The 14,680-nt window shown below is 37.8% G+C and overlaps 1 protein-coding gene across 4 annotated transcripts in view; it reads left to right on the top strand.

The window, feature by feature from the left end:
* Nucleotides 1–14,680, top strand: part of ATP8A2 (ATPase phospholipid transporting 8A2) — a 347,289-nt gene that overhangs the window by 63,032 nt on the left and 269,577 nt on the right. For all 4 annotated transcript variants that reach the window (XM_039356441.1, XM_039356458.1, XM_039356469.1 and 1 more), the window contains exons 7-10: nucleotides 8,618–8,691; nucleotides 11,055–11,124; nucleotides 12,225–12,352; nucleotides 13,244–13,355. In XM_039356441.1, the coding sequence (XP_039212375.1) occupies nucleotides 8,618–8,691; nucleotides 11,055–11,124; nucleotides 12,225–12,352; nucleotides 13,244–13,355 (384 nt within the window). The remainder of the gene's footprint in view (nucleotides 1–8,617; nucleotides 8,692–11,054; nucleotides 11,125–12,224; nucleotides 12,353–13,243; nucleotides 13,356–14,680) is intronic.

Here is a 14,680-nt window from a genome sequence, read left to right as displayed (position 1 = left end):
TGGGCACTGTGAATCTTATTTGAATGTTTTTCCCATTGTGTATTCATTACCATTGTCAGTCTCAAGAAAAAACTTATGTGTATAAATATATATCCCTTTGAATAATGTAGATGTACAGCATATAGCTCCTTGTCTGTGGAAGTATGGAGAAGATGACATCAAACTTCTAAATGACATTATTATTTCTTTCTGACTACCTCAGAATCTCATGTACCATTATTGATTTTATTGTCTGAGTAGGGAAGATAATACTATCCATAAACAAAAGGAGATTTTTGAAACTCATACAATTTTAGAACAACATTGTGTCCCCTTGCCCAAAATCTGTATTCACTTAGTTGGAATTAAATTAATAGAAGTGGGATTAAGGAAAGGAAAGGAAAGGAAGGGAAGGGAAGGGAAGGGAAGGGAAGGGAAGGGAAGGGAAGGGAAGGGAAAGGAAGATATCTAAAACATGTTTGCACAGGGAGGAAGAAAACAAAATGAGAAATGGAATTACAGATCCTGGAATAGGCCTTGATTGTCTGGCTATAACTGTGCATATGAGTGCATCAAAGTACATTTTGATGCAGATCAGATTTATAGGCTTTAAATCTTCATTCTGGTAAGCAATTAATAATGCATGTCTTAAATCTTTTGAGGAAGAGAGCCAGTAAACCAATTCGTGAAATTAACTGTATAAGGTAATACCAAGAAAGTATGCTTCCTGAAATCCGGGAAGGGTGATATGAGACGATCTTTCCTTTCAGCTCTTGGACCATTCTAATTTTTGAATCCAGAAAGAGTTCAGTTTAAAATAGGCCACATAGAAAAGGCATATTTTATTTCAATTGGAAAAATCATGCAGTTGTGGCTGCCATTATAGAAAAAGATTTGTAAAAACCACTATAAATAAAATTCAGCAAGAAACAATACTTGATGTACCTTAGATAACTAAGGAAAAAATATCAAAACCTCTGAGAAATTGAATTTTGAAGGTGTAAAATTATTTTCTATAGTTTTATAATAAAAATATATAAATTCAATGAGATGATTGTTTCCAAGTGAAATCTATATATGGCTGTGCTGTTCAAATTAGTATAATATCTCCTGGATTTATGCTAACTAAACCTATTTAGGATTGCAGCTTGATGGACTGAGGTTTGTTGTAATTGGGAAGTGTGAAACATAATTATGCTCTTCTAAACATGCAACCATGAAGGTGGAAGGAGTCAGATAACCAAGAAAGATAGATAGAGGTAACCCAGAATGGAGAGATGCTGTCAGAAAAACTAAAGCTCAAAACATCTTTAGCAAAATATTCCAAGAACAATAAAAAGTGCTTCTTCGTATATCTTCTAATAAAAGGAGAGGGGGAGAAACAATATACCATATAAACCAGGTATCCACAACCTCTGGTCTGCAGGCTGCAAGCAAGTGAAGATCCATCCATGTACATATGGTATCCAGGCAGTGTGCCAAACCATGTGCTCCCCGGTCTGCAGAAAACTGCCCTCCATGGAACCGGTCCCTGATACAAACAATTATGGAAGAAACAATACTCAGAGAGTCACCATAGAGAGTGCCACAACACCATCAGGACTGGCAGGGCAAGTCACTATATAATAAGTAGCCAACAAATCCCATTCTCCATTGCATTGATGATGTTACCTAGTCTTACAACTAATGGACAGAATATTGCCAAATTAAAGTCATAACTTTCTAAGCTGCTAGATATATGAAGAGATTCTAGGGCAGGAGTGGGGAACTTTGGCTCTTTTATGACTTGTGGACTTCAACTCCCAGAATTCCTGAGTCAGCATGATTCCCCACCCCTGTTCTAGGGTATGGCAACTCTAAACCTCTTCCTCCTTCCCTCCAACTCGGGACTGTGCAGTCTCTTAAGCTGGGCCTCTCTCTTGGAAAGCTCTGTGTTGCCAAAGCTCTTCCCCACTTCTTCTGCAGGTGTCCATTACATTACATTGGGTGACAGGTACACAAGCCATCATTCTTTTTTAGTGGGTTCTACCTGATTCACATTAATAGGAATCTGCACTTGCACACTGTACCTCTGTTGGATCATTCTTGAGCTAAACCTCTGGCAGGAACCCATTGCCTGTATCTTTTCCTGTGTTCTGCTATCCTGCCAGTTCCTCACAATAGTTTCCTTGAATACTTATTTATTATTTATTGGATTTCTTACCTGCTCTAGTCTTGAAACACTTGGCAGTTTGCAGAAATGAAGACATAGAAATAAAATGTCCATGGTGAAAATGAAAACCAGTTAAATCATAAATCCATAATTACAGTCCCCTTGGGTGAGATACACCACTCTTGGATCTCCAGATCAACTCCTGTTTTAATAGTTTCCAGAAGACCATACCGAGCATAGATTTCTTTAAGCAGGAAGCTGTTCAAAACTGTAGGTACTATACTATCTACTTAAGGGAAATGGAAAACTATCTACTGGTATGTTTTTTCCAGGACAAATAAGTCAGACAGGTTGGAGAACATTTTGGTGATATTTTGGCACCAAGTCATATAGGGCTTTAGAGATAATGATAAGGGCCTTACACTCAAAAGTGAGGACAGGCATTGGTGTAGTATTTTTATGATTGCCCATGCAGCCAATAAAAGAGCTGCTACACTCTGAACAAATTGAAGCTTTCTGGTGATTTTCAAGGGCTTCCATGTGGACAATGACTCTCGTTCCATTCAAGAACTGAGTAATGTCTGATGCTTAACAGTTTTGATTCTCAAAGATAAGTAGTTTATTGCAGACAAAACAAGGTATAAATGCACAGCAGATCTGCTTCATGTAGATTGCATAAATAAACCTCTGTCTTATCAACCTCAGGCTTTAAATCTTTTCTCTTGCTCTTTCTGGTCAATGGACTCCTGGCTATTGTTTTTTTCCAGGCTTGAGACTGGAGTGCACCCGCTCTATATTTACACAGCAGTTCTGTGTGATTGAGCAGTACTGTTTCCTGCCTTACCACTTTCATTTTTTAATACTTTCTATAGAAATGCAATTTGCCGGCCTTACTAATGACCTATGAGGATTTATGATGTAAGTTCTCTACACCACATACATCTAAACATATAGACTCAAGAGTAAGACTGCTTTCTTTTTAAATACTTACTACCAAATTAAAATATATTAAAGCAATTTAGAACTTGGCTTAGTAGATGAATATATCAACACATATTGATGGCTTATAATCTAAAGCAGGGGTGTCAGACCACCAGCCCATGGGCTGGATGTGTCATCTGGAAACCGTCCCCATCCTATGGCCGGCAATGGCAAAACTGTCCCAATACATTGCGTGACACCATGTGACATCGCGAGTTTGACATGTCTGATCTAAAGTGATGACTGTCTCTGCTTTGCATGTCATATATGATTAAGTTCCTGGGCTCTTTCTCAGAATTTAGAGCTAGGGTTGGGGTTATTGTTCTTTAAAAAGGACAGTCTTTCAGTTTGCAGATTGACAGAGCACCAACAATTTGCAATATAGCTCTCCATATTGAATTGAATACTTCACAGTGTATATAGTACATAGGATTTTGTATCAAACTTCTTCAGCTGTTTTGGAAGAACAAGGCTACCATGCGTATTCATCGATAGATCATTATTTTATGAAGAAAAATACCAGTCCAGTGTGGTGGAGGCACAGCAGGTTTCTTCCCAGAATGTTTTTCATCCCTGAAGAGCTGCAGCCCATATTCATAACCAAAATATTACCCTTTTATTCTGATGGAAGAAAGTTTTGTTGGCAGTTGATGGACATCACTAATGTCTATTACTCATATTTCAGTTGTTCAAGAAAATTGTTGGTTTCCTTTAATTGATTTCTTTTAGTCATTTAATTGGTTCCTCAGGAACCATGTTTCCAGCTTTGAGGCATTTCTATTTAGCTACAGTACTCCATGACTTTGACAGCTACAGTGGTCAGGCAGTTGTATCTTCAAGGGATCATTATGGGCCTTTATTCAAACTTAGTACCTTGTTGCACCTTGAACTCACTCTGAATTCATTTGGTTATTTCTTTTTTGCTTTCTGATATAACATTACAACCCAGTCAGAAGAACTAAGCTAGTGATCCAATTTATCAAGTAGATTCTGACAGAAGCATAGACTTTCTTGTTTGAACTGGGACACGTTAACTCTCTAGCCTTGATTGTCAAAGTGTCAAACTCTTCAAATTGCCCATATCAGCAACTAACAAAACCATTCTTATACTCATTTGGGCATGTGTTGACTTTACTTGTGATATCTTCGTTATATTCACTAACAAGGGTATCTGTTCAACTTCTTTGTAGTCCTTTCCAAAATGCTTTGTCACTCTCCAAGGGTGATTAAATATTTTTTGTGGATGTGCCTTTTGCTATGCTGGAACTGAGTTCTTAGGTTACATAAATAATTCCTTTAAAAAAGTTGCTGAGATTATTTCTAGAATGCCTGTAATTGGGAATCCTGACTACAGAAAATCCACAGATAAATGTTCTAGAACTTTGTATGTTTCTAAAAGTACTCCCAAGTAGTCAAGATGTTCCTTAAGCCTTCAGTGGATATGGCATATCAACAGAAGGGAAGACCAGAGTCATACCTTTTCTTTTTCATAGAGTTTTGGGGAGTGATTCTGTTTGTTCCAAGAGCAGGAAAATGTTCTATCAGTTAATGTCCATACCCAATGCTGAATGTGCACTGTTTTTCATTAGAACTGATTTTAGCCATGAATCCTTGCAAGGTAACTTTCAGTTATCATGAAAGGGATCATCACTTAATTTATTCCCATTCATTCTTTTCTTTTTGACATTAAACTCACTTCCCATCCTCACTATTCCATAGTGATAGTGGTTAAACTAAGTATGGTTTATCCAGGGCTTTTTTTATCATAGAACGCCCAGAACAGAGTTCTGGCACCTTTTTTGGATGGAACCTTATAGGGTAGGCAAGGCGGGTTGTATGATGTGTGTGAGTTCCGGCACCTTTTTTTTTTTTCTTCAAAAAAGCACTGGGTTTACCCCTCTTTTCTATCTAATGAGGAAGGTTTACCCATGGTTGCATCTTAACCTCCTCCTTGGAGGGTATGAATTCCAAAAGCCAAAGGACAGAAAAGGCACTTTAGATGCATCCCAAAAGGCTTAAGTGTGCAAATGATCTGCATCAAAATCTAAACATTTTAAAATTTGCTGAACATTGGAAATTCGATCTTCCCTTACTCATGTGTTATCTTATTTAACTGAATTAAAATCTGTTTGTATTGCACTTCTGTGGACTTGTTATGGATTTGTCAGTTATCTCCATGTCACAAGATCTTATCCAGGTATTTTCTCTCTCTCTTTCTCTATGCACATGAAGATTAAATGTTTTCTCAAAGGCATGCATAACTCACAAATCCTGAAAATGACACCAGTCTCTGCCTGGAGTTTTTCTTTTGTTTTGTCTGTGTTAATAAGTAGACCTCTTCAGTCCCTGGAAACATGAGCTTTTATGCAATACCATGGGAAACTGCCTCTTTAGTTCTCCCCAGAGTTCTAGCAAGCTGTATGCTTTATTGCTTTTTATTAATAACAAAAATATAAACAAGAGCAAAACACAAAAATAATAGTGACCATGATGTGTGTGTGTGTGTGTGTGTATGTATAAACACACACGCACAAATGGTGATGATAACATAACTTCCGCTCCATGCCATTCATTGTTTTTTCTAAAAAAACCCTAGTCTTTATATTCAACTTCATTCAGAATAATTACCAGCCTGTTGAACCTTAGGAACAACACCCATCTCTTGTCACCAGTCCATCTCCAGGTATATCTTCTAATTCTCCCATCAGAGTTAATCCCAGAAATCCTAACAAAGATGAATTTGATTATTTACATGTAGCTGAGATTTGTTTGAAAAGTCTTTTGTGAATGCGACCCTTCCTTTATTGTTGTTCATTGCCTTTTGTCTCCTATTATTGGGTTGGTTTCAGAAAGAGGAGCAGCAGCCAATAGCCCTGCTGAGACAAGGTTTGGCAATCGGGCTTCCACATAATGTTCATCTCTAGACATTTCTGGCAGAGTGTTAAAAAGTGGGAGAGGATATAATTTAAATGTCTCTGATGGATGTCTTTGAAATTCTGTTCAATAAAAGATAATTGCAGTTTGCTGTAACTAGTCAAGCTAAGTTTCTAATATGACTTTCCAGTAAGGATTCTCCCATTCAGGCCAGGGAAAACAGAAAAAAAGCCTTGAAACTTTATATCCAAAGCACAAAAATGCGCATCTTTAATAAAATCTTACAAACATCCTGAAAACATCATAGTAACTGTAGAAGGATGTGGTCTTACAAATAGGAAAGGTTTTTAATGAGAAATCCCGTTTTGGAACTTATGAAACTGAAACCGCAGCTATGAGAATGAGCGTAGTGGAAAACTTGAAAACTCTAGACATATATTACTTGCTTGAATAAACCCTTGTGTTTTTAAACTTGTGATAAAGGTGCTAGCTTGAAGGACATCATTTGGACATTGTGTTTGGGTTGTGTTATTCAAGCTTTCCCCCCCTCTCTTATTGAGCACTCTGTAGTATTTGAAAAATCGACTGTTATCCACATAGTGGATTGCCGGCCTTCAAGAAAACCATTAAAACTTTCCTGTTCTGGCAGCCTGGGGTTGATGTCCCCGGGGGGGGGGGGGGACACACGATTGGGACATGTTGTATGAATGCACTCATTTTTATTGTTATATTTATTGTTTTAATTTTGTACGCCGCCCTGAGTCCCTAGGGATTGGGCGGCATATAAATTTTATTAATAAATAAATAAATAGTCAAGCTCCATTCATGATGTACTGATTACAATCAGCAAACAAGAAAATTACCTGCTGGCCAATCTGTTTTCCAAACAAACATGGCATTAGTTTTTGCCAGTTTATCCTATTCTTTAGGCTGCAAACATACAGATAAAGGATATTTGCAAGTTTCAAAGCTTTAATGGTTGTCATAAATCAGTCCTTTATAGAAGCAGAGTACAAGATAACACTTAAACTGAGAAACATAAATTAGATAGAAATCTGTATTCAACAAAAGGCTGTGTTCTTGTCTGTGGCTTATAATAGCAACTCTCTTCAAAGGCTTTGATGTGCTTTCAATATTCTGTAATAACAATATTTTAACTGCATAAAAGTACATTCTAAAAATAATGGCAGTTCCTGTTTTTTGACTTTACCTATCTTGAAGGACTGATATCATTCCTAAAAACTTGTGAAACCTTTCCTCTACTTCAACTTATATTTAACCCAAACAAGGCAGAGTTGTTAATCACACTCACTATTTTCCCAGCTTATTTTTTTCTATAATGGCTAATACGCCCCTGCTCTGAACCAAACCATCATTCTATCATAATAGGCAAGAAACAGTGAAACGAGGACTGTAAAATGAGGAATGGAGGTCAAAAAGTAGGGGTGTTCCTGAATTTGTCTCGACTTTCAAGGAGTCACGCAGTTCTCTGCTGTTCGGTCCTCTTTATCTGTGGCTGTATTTTAGGGCACTCTCCCAGGTCAACCCCTGAATCCCTGGTGTCTAGGTCAGAAGCTACCTGCATGGAATCTGCCTCATTTTTGTTCCAGTGACACAGCCCAGCTACAGGCTGAAATTTCACCAGATCAGCCTCCGAATTAAAACTCTATAATGCAGTTGTGGCATTTTATCAGATGAATAATACGGGAAAGTTTTGGGTGCAAAGGTGATTTTTGTCTCAACGGGGGTGCAAATTAACAGATGCCTTAAGGCAGACATGTCAAACACAAGTCCCGGGGGCCGGATGCGGCCTGCAAAGTGGTTTCATGTGGCCCGCGAAGCAATCCTGGAAACAGTGAGGGAACGGCCCCCTCTGCCTTGGCCCAGGCCCAGGCCAGCTGGAAGCCAATGTATAATTTTATGGTGGCCATCTATGCTGAAACTCATTCAGTCTTAGCTCCACAAGGCTGTCTGGAAACAGCAAGGAACCAGGAGAACCTTGAGCAGCAGCCTTGAGGAAGTGGGGCTGGGCTTGGTGCATGGGTGCTCAAGGGCCAGGCTGGGCAGCCCGCACCACCATCCAGCCCCCCCCACCCTGAGAGGAACAGTGAGGCTCCTCCAGTGGACCATGCCTTGGCACTTGCCCTGGTCCCACCCCCTTCTGTCAGAGACCCTCAGATCTATCCCACTCCTGCCTAAGCCCCCACAGGCACCCTTGACGCGAACGATGTAGAGCTAGCCATGCCCACCCAGTAGGCCACACCCACTCCATCCACGCCCACCCAGTAGGCTGCACCCATCCTGGCCACATCCACCTGGCCCTCTGAGGGCAACTGCCATGCTGATGCAGCCCTCAATGAAATTGAGTTTGACACCCCTGCCTTAAGGGCAGTAGTATTGTGCCATATAAAAAAAAAAAACAATAGGATTTGTCACACACCAGTTCTGTGCAGGCTCAGATCTTCATCAGTTTGAATTCACACTTTGAATTCTACTCAGAGAACGTCGGTTTCAGGTAAGCAACCTGATCTTTTCTTCCTTTGTTGGTAATTAGCTAACTAATCATAGGATGGGCTTTCTCTGTTTTTCTCTTTTTCCTATTTCTGCTGCACTCTTGCCGCTGCTCACCAGGTGGCAGTGGCAGACTTTGCGAAGGTCACCAACGGGCAGCATCTCCCAGCAGACATGATCATTTTATCGACCAGGTCAGCTCTCCGGAACGTATGTCAACTTGGGCTTCTGTTGAACTGAGGTTTTAAAGCACATTGTAATTTTAAAAAATCCAGTAAAGTACAGGATGAAACTCTACTTCCTCTTCCCTCACTTCATTTTATATTATTTACAACACAAGGCCCAAAAGGTTGATGTACACTACGCTAATTTCAATAAGTATTAGCCAAATGAGAAGGAAGATTAGCATTTGCATTTTAATTGTCCCCCCCCATTTTTAGGGTGAAATTCTGCAGATTTCTGAACAATTTTCCATTCGGGCATTGACAAAGCCTAGTTCTATGACCTCTTCTCTTGGACCATTCAATAATAATGATAATGTTTATTAATTTGATTTTAACCTCTTGTAACCAGCCTATTGAATATAAACATACATAAAATTAATAGTACCAATTTAAAACATTGACATATTCCAACACATATTACAATAGTGAAATCATAGAATTGCAAAATTTCCACATTATTTTCTTCTGTTAAATGAGATACAGTGCATATGAATGTTTACAAAGCTAACATTTCCAACAAAAGATAATTTCTACCTTATTTTTTGCCCAGATGGATAGGTTCTTTCAGAAATGGGCAGCATGCAAAGAAAACAAATATTTCCTGACCTTACTAGCTAATGCCACACGTCTAAATAGTATCGAAATTGAAAACTCTCCCTGATTGAAAGAATAACTAGCTTCCTTTAAAACTGTCTTCCTGTTTGCCTTGTGTCACTTTAAAACTTTTCTTCCTCTAAGGCAGAAGTCCCCAACCTTTTGGACACCAGGGACCGGTTCCGTGAAGAGAGATTTTTTCCGTGGACCGGAGGATGTGTGGTTTTGTATACTGCCTGCATCTCGTGGATGGAGTTTTGCTTGTTTGTACAGCCCGGTTGCTGGCATGCCACGGCCTGGAACTGGTCCATGGACTGGGGGTTGGGGACCCCTGCTCTAAGGAAAACATTTGCTTCTCTACCATTTTCTCTGAATTTCCTTTCTCTTGGTGGGTGCCTTTTAGTGGGGAACATTATTGTTCCATGACCTTTTTAGGTCTTTCCTTAATCAGAAAATACAACTGTTTGCCTCCTCCAAATAGTCCAGCCATGAGGTATGCAAGGGATTGTGCCCACAGATTTCTTCATAGGAATAAACTGTTCTACTTTAAATTTTAAATGCTTGCTCTTTTTAAGATTCAAAAGTTTCTGAACTAGACACACACACGCACAAACACACACACACACACAATACCTGTACACTTAATATCAAGACAAAAAGCTTTGACTGCCCATATACATTTACATAAACATTTCATGATAACAAATAAATAACAATAATTGAATTATGAGATATGCATAAAAAGAATAAGGTACCATTGCCTCTTTCCTAGGGTTGAGAGAGGCTGATTGGCCCAAGTTCACCTAGCTGACTTTGTACCTAATGCCAAACTAGAGCTCGCAGTCTCCTGGTTTCTACCTGGTGCCTTAACTGCTACACCAGACTGGATCTCCAACAATTCTCATCATCTATTATTCATTCGGGAATATAGATTTCATTATAGTTCAGTGTTCCTCCCTAATCAAATTTTGACCTTTCTTTGTACACAAAGACCTTTCTTTGTAAGAGAAAGCTACACCCTTTCTTACTTACCAAGTGTATTTTCTGATGGTAATATAATATGAGAAGATGTAGAAATTTCCTCAGGAAAGTAATATTTATACCACAAACTTCTGGTCATGGTTAGTACCGGATGTGAGCTATAGAAGTTTGAAAGATGACAAAATGTTCATAGTGATCTACCTAATAAATTAAAACTGGAAATCCATATTTTTGCATTGTGAACTGATAACCAAGTGTCCCCTTCTTTTAAGAAAATGCAATTATTCTGTAATTTTACCGGAACTTTATAAAAGCCGGTTAGGGCTGAGTTGTTGAAATGACCAAACAACCAAAAAGTAATCTGTTAAATTTGATACAACTATTTTTTAAAATAAAGGGCTAGGGTAAACCCCTCCTTTAGCCCCCTCCACACAGCCTTGTGTTAAAAGCGTCAGGTGTATTTTATTTAGTATGTTCCTTTATAAAAGGCCTCAGTTCACCAGAGTTTGCATGCGGTTGAGGTAGTGCTTTTTCTGATAAACTACATTTTTAAAAATATGTGCCTACTAAAAAAAAGAAAATGTCTCATTATTTAAATACTTTTGGTAAAAATAATAATAATTTGGGGGATAAAATCAGTAGTTGAATAAAATAAGGGTTCTGGAAAGCAGGTATAAAATTATGATTCTGGAAAGCTGGTCACCTTTCTTTTTCAAGATTGTCTTTAAAGATGATTGTTTTGTTACTTTTTTTTAAAGTGAACCTCAGGCAATGTGTTATATTGAAACATCTAATCTTGATGGAGAGACGAACCTTAAAATACGACAGGTAATATTAAATTTTGTTTTGGTGTTTGAATGTGATGAAGTGATAACTTGGAAAATAGCTAGGGCTCTCTTGCAATATTAGCTGCATGATGTGATTGTAGATCGAGATCTGAACATTGCTTCTTCTTTTTTCCTTAAAGAGGCATCTAGACCAGTATTTCTTACTCTTGGTGACTTCAAGTTGTTTGGATTTCAACTCACAGAATTCTCCAGCCAGCCTGGGGAATTCTGGGAGTTGCATTCCACACGGCTTCAAGTTGCTAAGATTGAGAAACGCTGATCTAGAGGTACTTGTTCATTTTAAGACAACAGAGTATGGGGCATATTGAGGAGTCATTCTAGAAGATCTTTGCAAGATTGCAATTATAGAGATGCTTTTGTTCTAGATCCACATTATTCAGAATTATGTATCTTGTCTGGGACCTTTGCATTTTATGAAAATTTTGTTCGTTGAGCATTGGCTTTTATTAAACTATAGCTTAGACCAGGGATGGGGAACCTTGGCTCTTTTATGACTTGTGGACTTCAACTCCCAGAATTCCTGAGCCAGCATGGCTGGCTCAGGAATTCTGGGAGTTGAAGTCCACAAGTCATAAAAGAGCCAAGGTCCCCCACCCCTGGCTTAGACTGAGAATCTTTCTTGGCAGTGAGGGAAATCAGAATTAGTCTACATATTCTCCCTCTTTTCCTAGGACCATTTGTGGCTTGGGACACAGTATGTAGAGGCATTTTTAGGAGCTTTCAGAGAGTTTATCTCTAGCTCTTATTGAAAAGCAGAAACATTCTTATATTTTTACAGTGGTTTTTTCATCTGGTTTCATATGTTTCTTGCCAAGCATGAGCAAAAATATCATTCTATTAGCCAGAATAGAATCAGGATGGAATGACTTTAGAGAAGCCAGAGTATGAGCTCTGTATACTGGTGAGGATTCTGAAGTTCTGTGGGAGTTGGAATGCTTCCTTTTATCATCCTAGGTGGTCCATGCTGAGAGAAACTGGAAGCTAGCTGTAGGCTATAGGTTCCACTAGGAAGATATGTTCCTAATTTGTGAAAGAGAATAGATATGTTGTCAGATATATCTATGGCTTGGTTCTATACAGGGATTGATTCAGACTGCTAACCTCCAATCAAAAGAAGACTTGATGAAAATATCTGGGAAGATAGAGTGTGAAGGACCTAATCGTCACCTCTATGATTTCACTGGAAATCTTTGCCTTGAAAATCAAAGGTATTCAGTTGATATGAAAGCAACTGATATTTCCCCACCCACCCCCAAACACTTGCATGACCAGACCTCTTTCAAAAGTAGCTGTATTCCCCTGTGCATAAAATCTGGTGATGGGGTATGGCAAACAGTGTGAACAAGAAGATTGTTAATTTAATTCTTTATCAAATGAAAGTTATTTTCTATTAAAAAAACATAAGATAAAACCCAGAGAAAGTTACGTCTTCGAATCCTAATTGCTACGTATATCCCTAGTGTTTGACAGAATGATGCCGAATGAATTGATTGAGTCAATATGAAATATTGATGATAACACTTTAAGACAGTCCGGAAACTTCAAGTAGTACGAAATATGATGGGTAAAATATGATAGATCCTGTTAGGCCTTTTGCTTTGTACTTTAACTGCTTTCTGCTGAATTGATGGCATTTTATTTCTGTGGCATTTTTAGTATACTGCTTTTAATTTTTGATTTTGATTTGATTTGATTTATTGTGTATTAGGGTTTTTTGTTGATTTTATTGGCATTTTAATTGCATGTCATCATGAGAGGGTTTTTTTAATAGGCCATAAAGAACTTTTTGAAATAACAATATTTTAGCAGTAATGATAGGAATAGATTTGATTGTGTGTTGCTGCCATTGGGGGTGGGTCAGATGGGTTTTTTAAATGGATTTTTATTATATGGTAGATTTTTAAAAGTTTGTAAGCTGTCCGGCGCCACTTATATAGAGTAACCTATATTTGTATAGCCACCTGGGTGGCTATATAAATTTGTATAATAAATAAAATAAATAGCTACAACTTCATTTACTGCTTGCTCTACAAAACCTATATTTTGTTTTTTATTATACTGTAAACTTCTAGCTTACTTTTTCTCTGCTTTATCATCAGTCCAGTTCCAATTGGACCTGATCAGATTTTACTAAGAGGTGCACAACTAAGGAACACTCAGTGGGTTTTAGGAATAGTTGTCTATACAGGACATGACACAAAACTTATGCAGGTAAGTATCTCTTGATCTGTTTATAAGTCTTAACATGTTTATAAGTCTTAACAAGTCCAGCAATGATTTCAAGTATATTTCTGTAGTTTAATTATTTGGGTATTTTAAGACTTAGATCGTACTTTTTTGCCTATATAGCATCTAAGGCTAATGAAAATAAAAAATAAAATAAAACATACCATAAAAAATAAAAATGTCAATAAATAAACAATAAATATCAGTGTTAAAACCAACTCAAACTGATCAGATCTGGCTTAAGAGAAATAGCTTGACTTCTTTTTCTAAATCAGAAAACATGTGAATAAGCCTTGAGGGAATGCACTCCAGAGTTTTGAAGGAACATTGATGTCAGAATGTGACATCATTTCTAACAGGACATTGCCTACGTATGTTAATGTATGCATAAATTTATACCAAGACAACGAGAGAATGAAGTTCTTGGTCATGTAGGATTTTCCAAGTTAAAAGCAACATTTGAAATTATGCCTTGAAAAATGGTAATATTAGGCATAATAATTTCTGGAATCCTGCATCAGTTGGCAGATCTATTGTAAATCTTGCATGTTTGTTTGTCTTTTAAACTGAGCTGTAGTAATTGTGAAGTTTGTAGAAATTAGAAGATTGCAGTGTTTAACTTTTTGGAGAAAATGCAACTATATTTGTACAGAGTGCATGTATGTATGTGCACACGGAGCTATAGAAAGGTAGTCTTAATAAATTGGCTAGTAAATGGCAAGCTATAGTTAAAATGTTAAAATAATTAGGGACTGGTCTCCAATTACAGCAAGGTCCTTATGCTTCTTTAAGGGAGATTCTGCCCATTCAGCTACTCCTTACAGATTGCTATTCATCAGGGATGTATAATCACCCTCATCTCATGAACTATATTCCAGAAGCTTAATTGGTAAATCTGCTGTCCACATTGGCACAATACATAGTGAACCACAAACAGGTTGACTCTGCAGTCCAAGCTAAGCAATAAAAAACAAACCTAGATTGGCAGTTGTGGAAATGCAACCAGAAGGTCTAGTTAAGTGTGTTGTGTAAACACAGCTAATCTTCTCTCTCTTGGTATGTCTGTTTCAACTTTCTCCAGTTTGATGCTATCCAGAAGTGTTGAACTATCTGGTACAACACATTTGGAAGTCTCACTGGATTGGAGAAGGCTGGGCTACTAGTGCAAAGCAGGTGGCATTCTGTGTTTTAAATTGATAGCTATTATAGAAGGAAAGAATAAAGAGAAACATCGCTTTGGTTTTTAATGATGGATGTAAAACTTTCATAATGTCTGGCTGTAATTTCATCTTGTTTTTATTATTCCTTTT

Source organism: Crotalus tigris, unplaced genomic scaffold (assembly GCF_016545835.1).
Source record: "Crotalus tigris isolate CLP2741 ecotype Arizona unplaced genomic scaffold, ASM1654583v1 scf7180000017573.2180621, whole genome shotgun sequence".
NCBI lineage: Eukaryota > Metazoa > Chordata > Lepidosauria > Squamata > Viperidae > Crotalus > Crotalus tigris.
The sequence above is the reverse complement of the archived record's forward strand: the minus strand, read 5'-3'. Positions and strand labels throughout refer to the sequence as shown.